Genomic DNA, 1,657 nt, shown 5'->3' with positions numbered 1-1,657 from the left:
AATTGGACAGCTGCATGAGATGGGATCAAAGAAGCACTGGAATTTTAATTGAATGGCCAGTGGAACAAGTTGTGGGGCAATAAAATATATTCATCAGTAGTCAGAACTCACAAGGAGTATAATAAAATTGTACCATAATACTTAGGATCCTCGTTTCAAAATGCATAATAAACAAAGTTAAATTGGTATTCTAATCCCAAGCTAACCCTAGATTTTCACTATTTCAAAAACTTAAGAAGGCACACATACAATTTCCAATTTACTTTTACCCAGGAGTGCTAAGTCACAAATTTCATCTGAACAAACAGAGAGCGATTTCACTTTCCCCCGTCGGTTAGTTTAGCAACTCAAAATCTCTAGCTATGAAAATTGTATCTGTTTGACAAAAGAAAAGAACTAAAAACACCAGCATAAGTACACCAGTTCACAGGTTTAACCCAGACCCAACCACAAAAGTACACACAGAGCGAATCTAGCTGGGATTATCCGAGCACACACTCCAAATGGGCGCCCAGTTGGCCGGCGAAAAGCGCGCCGAGGGGGGCGGCGCAGGACCAGAAACAGGACCACACCCACCGCAAAATAAGGATTCTACGACCAAGAGGACAGAAAAGTCGGAGCACGCGGAGAACGCGTTGCCGGGGCAGCCGCAGCAGGAAACGGATGGACCACCGATCCCCAAACAGGAGTATCCACAACCGATGCACGTTTCCAGACGCCACACAAGATCGCGCAGCATCACCACCGATATCCAACGAATGTGAGTAGCCCCTGCTGCAAGTCCATCAAAAATATTTGGAAATTTGTAAAAGAGCACAGGTGAAAATTCGTAATTATCTCGATTTTTCATTGCAGGCCAACGGAGGCCATTTACGCGGAATTCGATCGCCTGATTCAGCAGGTGGAGGGCCATCTGGGGCCGGTGGCGATGGAGGCACCGTGCTTGGATGTGGCCGCCCGGCTGCAGAGCTGCCTCCAGGCGCACCGCCAGCGGTCGTGCAACTGCTTTGCGGCGATGGAGGAGTACCGCCACTGCGTGGTGCGGGCCACACAGAATCGCGTGGATGACTTGGCGGACATGGAGCCGCCAATGATGCCGGTGGTGCCGCCCCAGGTGATGCCGCCACCCGCTGTGCCGCCGCCAAATGCGCGTGGCAACCGCAGGTGGTGGAAGTTTTGGACCTGGTTCCGCTAACCGGATGCAGTTGTCCGAACGAACCGTTGCCCGTTTCTCCGGCCAAAAACACGATGATAGAGAAACGGCTTTAATAATTAAAAATTATAGGACTTGAATCCATTTTGCTAGTTTCCCCGGCTGCAGATGTGACCAACAAGGATATCTACTCCAAGTGAATTTAGACACAGTGACTGCTCGGAAATTGAACGCGGCAGCGTTTCGATCAGGTGTAAATACATATTTTAAATACATATTTAAACTTCAATAGGCAAATATTTTGCTGTTATGTCTGTTGTTAATATTCGCATTTAATTGTATTTATAACATGATCATAAAATGTAGGTTTTAGAAAAAGTATCTCTTCGTCTGCAGTGACAGATTTTAGTTACTAATATTTGTCGTTAATTAATTGAAATTCCAAATGGGCCACACGATGAACAATAACTGTAAAATGCAACTGAAAATTGCATTGTGTGGTTG

The 1,657-nt window shown here is 46.2% G+C and overlaps 1 protein-coding gene across 1 annotated transcript; it reads left to right on the top strand.

The window, feature by feature from the left end:
- The first annotated feature begins 275 nt into the window (after nt 1–275).
- Nucleotides 276–1,450, top strand: LOC6726000. The gene is made up of 2 exons (XM_039297293.2): nt 276–760; nt 856–1,450. The coding sequence occupies exons 1-2, from the start codon at nt 504–506 to the stop codon at nt 1,193–1,195; spliced, it is 597 nt and encodes a 198-aa protein (XP_039153227.1). The 5' UTR covers nt 276–503; the 3' UTR covers nt 1,196–1,450.
- Nucleotides 1,451–1,657: the final 207 nt, after the last annotated feature.

This window comes from Drosophila simulans, chromosome X, assembly GCF_016746395.2.
Source record: "Drosophila simulans strain w501 chromosome X, Prin_Dsim_3.1, whole genome shotgun sequence".
Classification (NCBI taxonomy): domain Eukaryota; kingdom Metazoa; phylum Arthropoda; class Insecta; order Diptera; family Drosophilidae; genus Drosophila; species Drosophila simulans.
The sequence above is the reverse complement of the archived record's forward strand: the minus strand, read 5'-3'. Positions and strand labels throughout refer to the sequence as shown.

Bases quoted from the DNA above. Each gene is read 5' to 3' on its own strand.
- LOC6726000 (XM_039297293.2), top strand. From the start codon at position 504: ATGGGCGCCCAGTTGGCCGGCGAAAAGCGCGCCGAGGGGGGCGGCGCA. The intron at 761-855 runs GTGAGTAGCCCC...TTTTCATTGCAG, and splicing joins ACCACCGATATCCAACGAAT to GCCAACGGAGGCCATTTACG.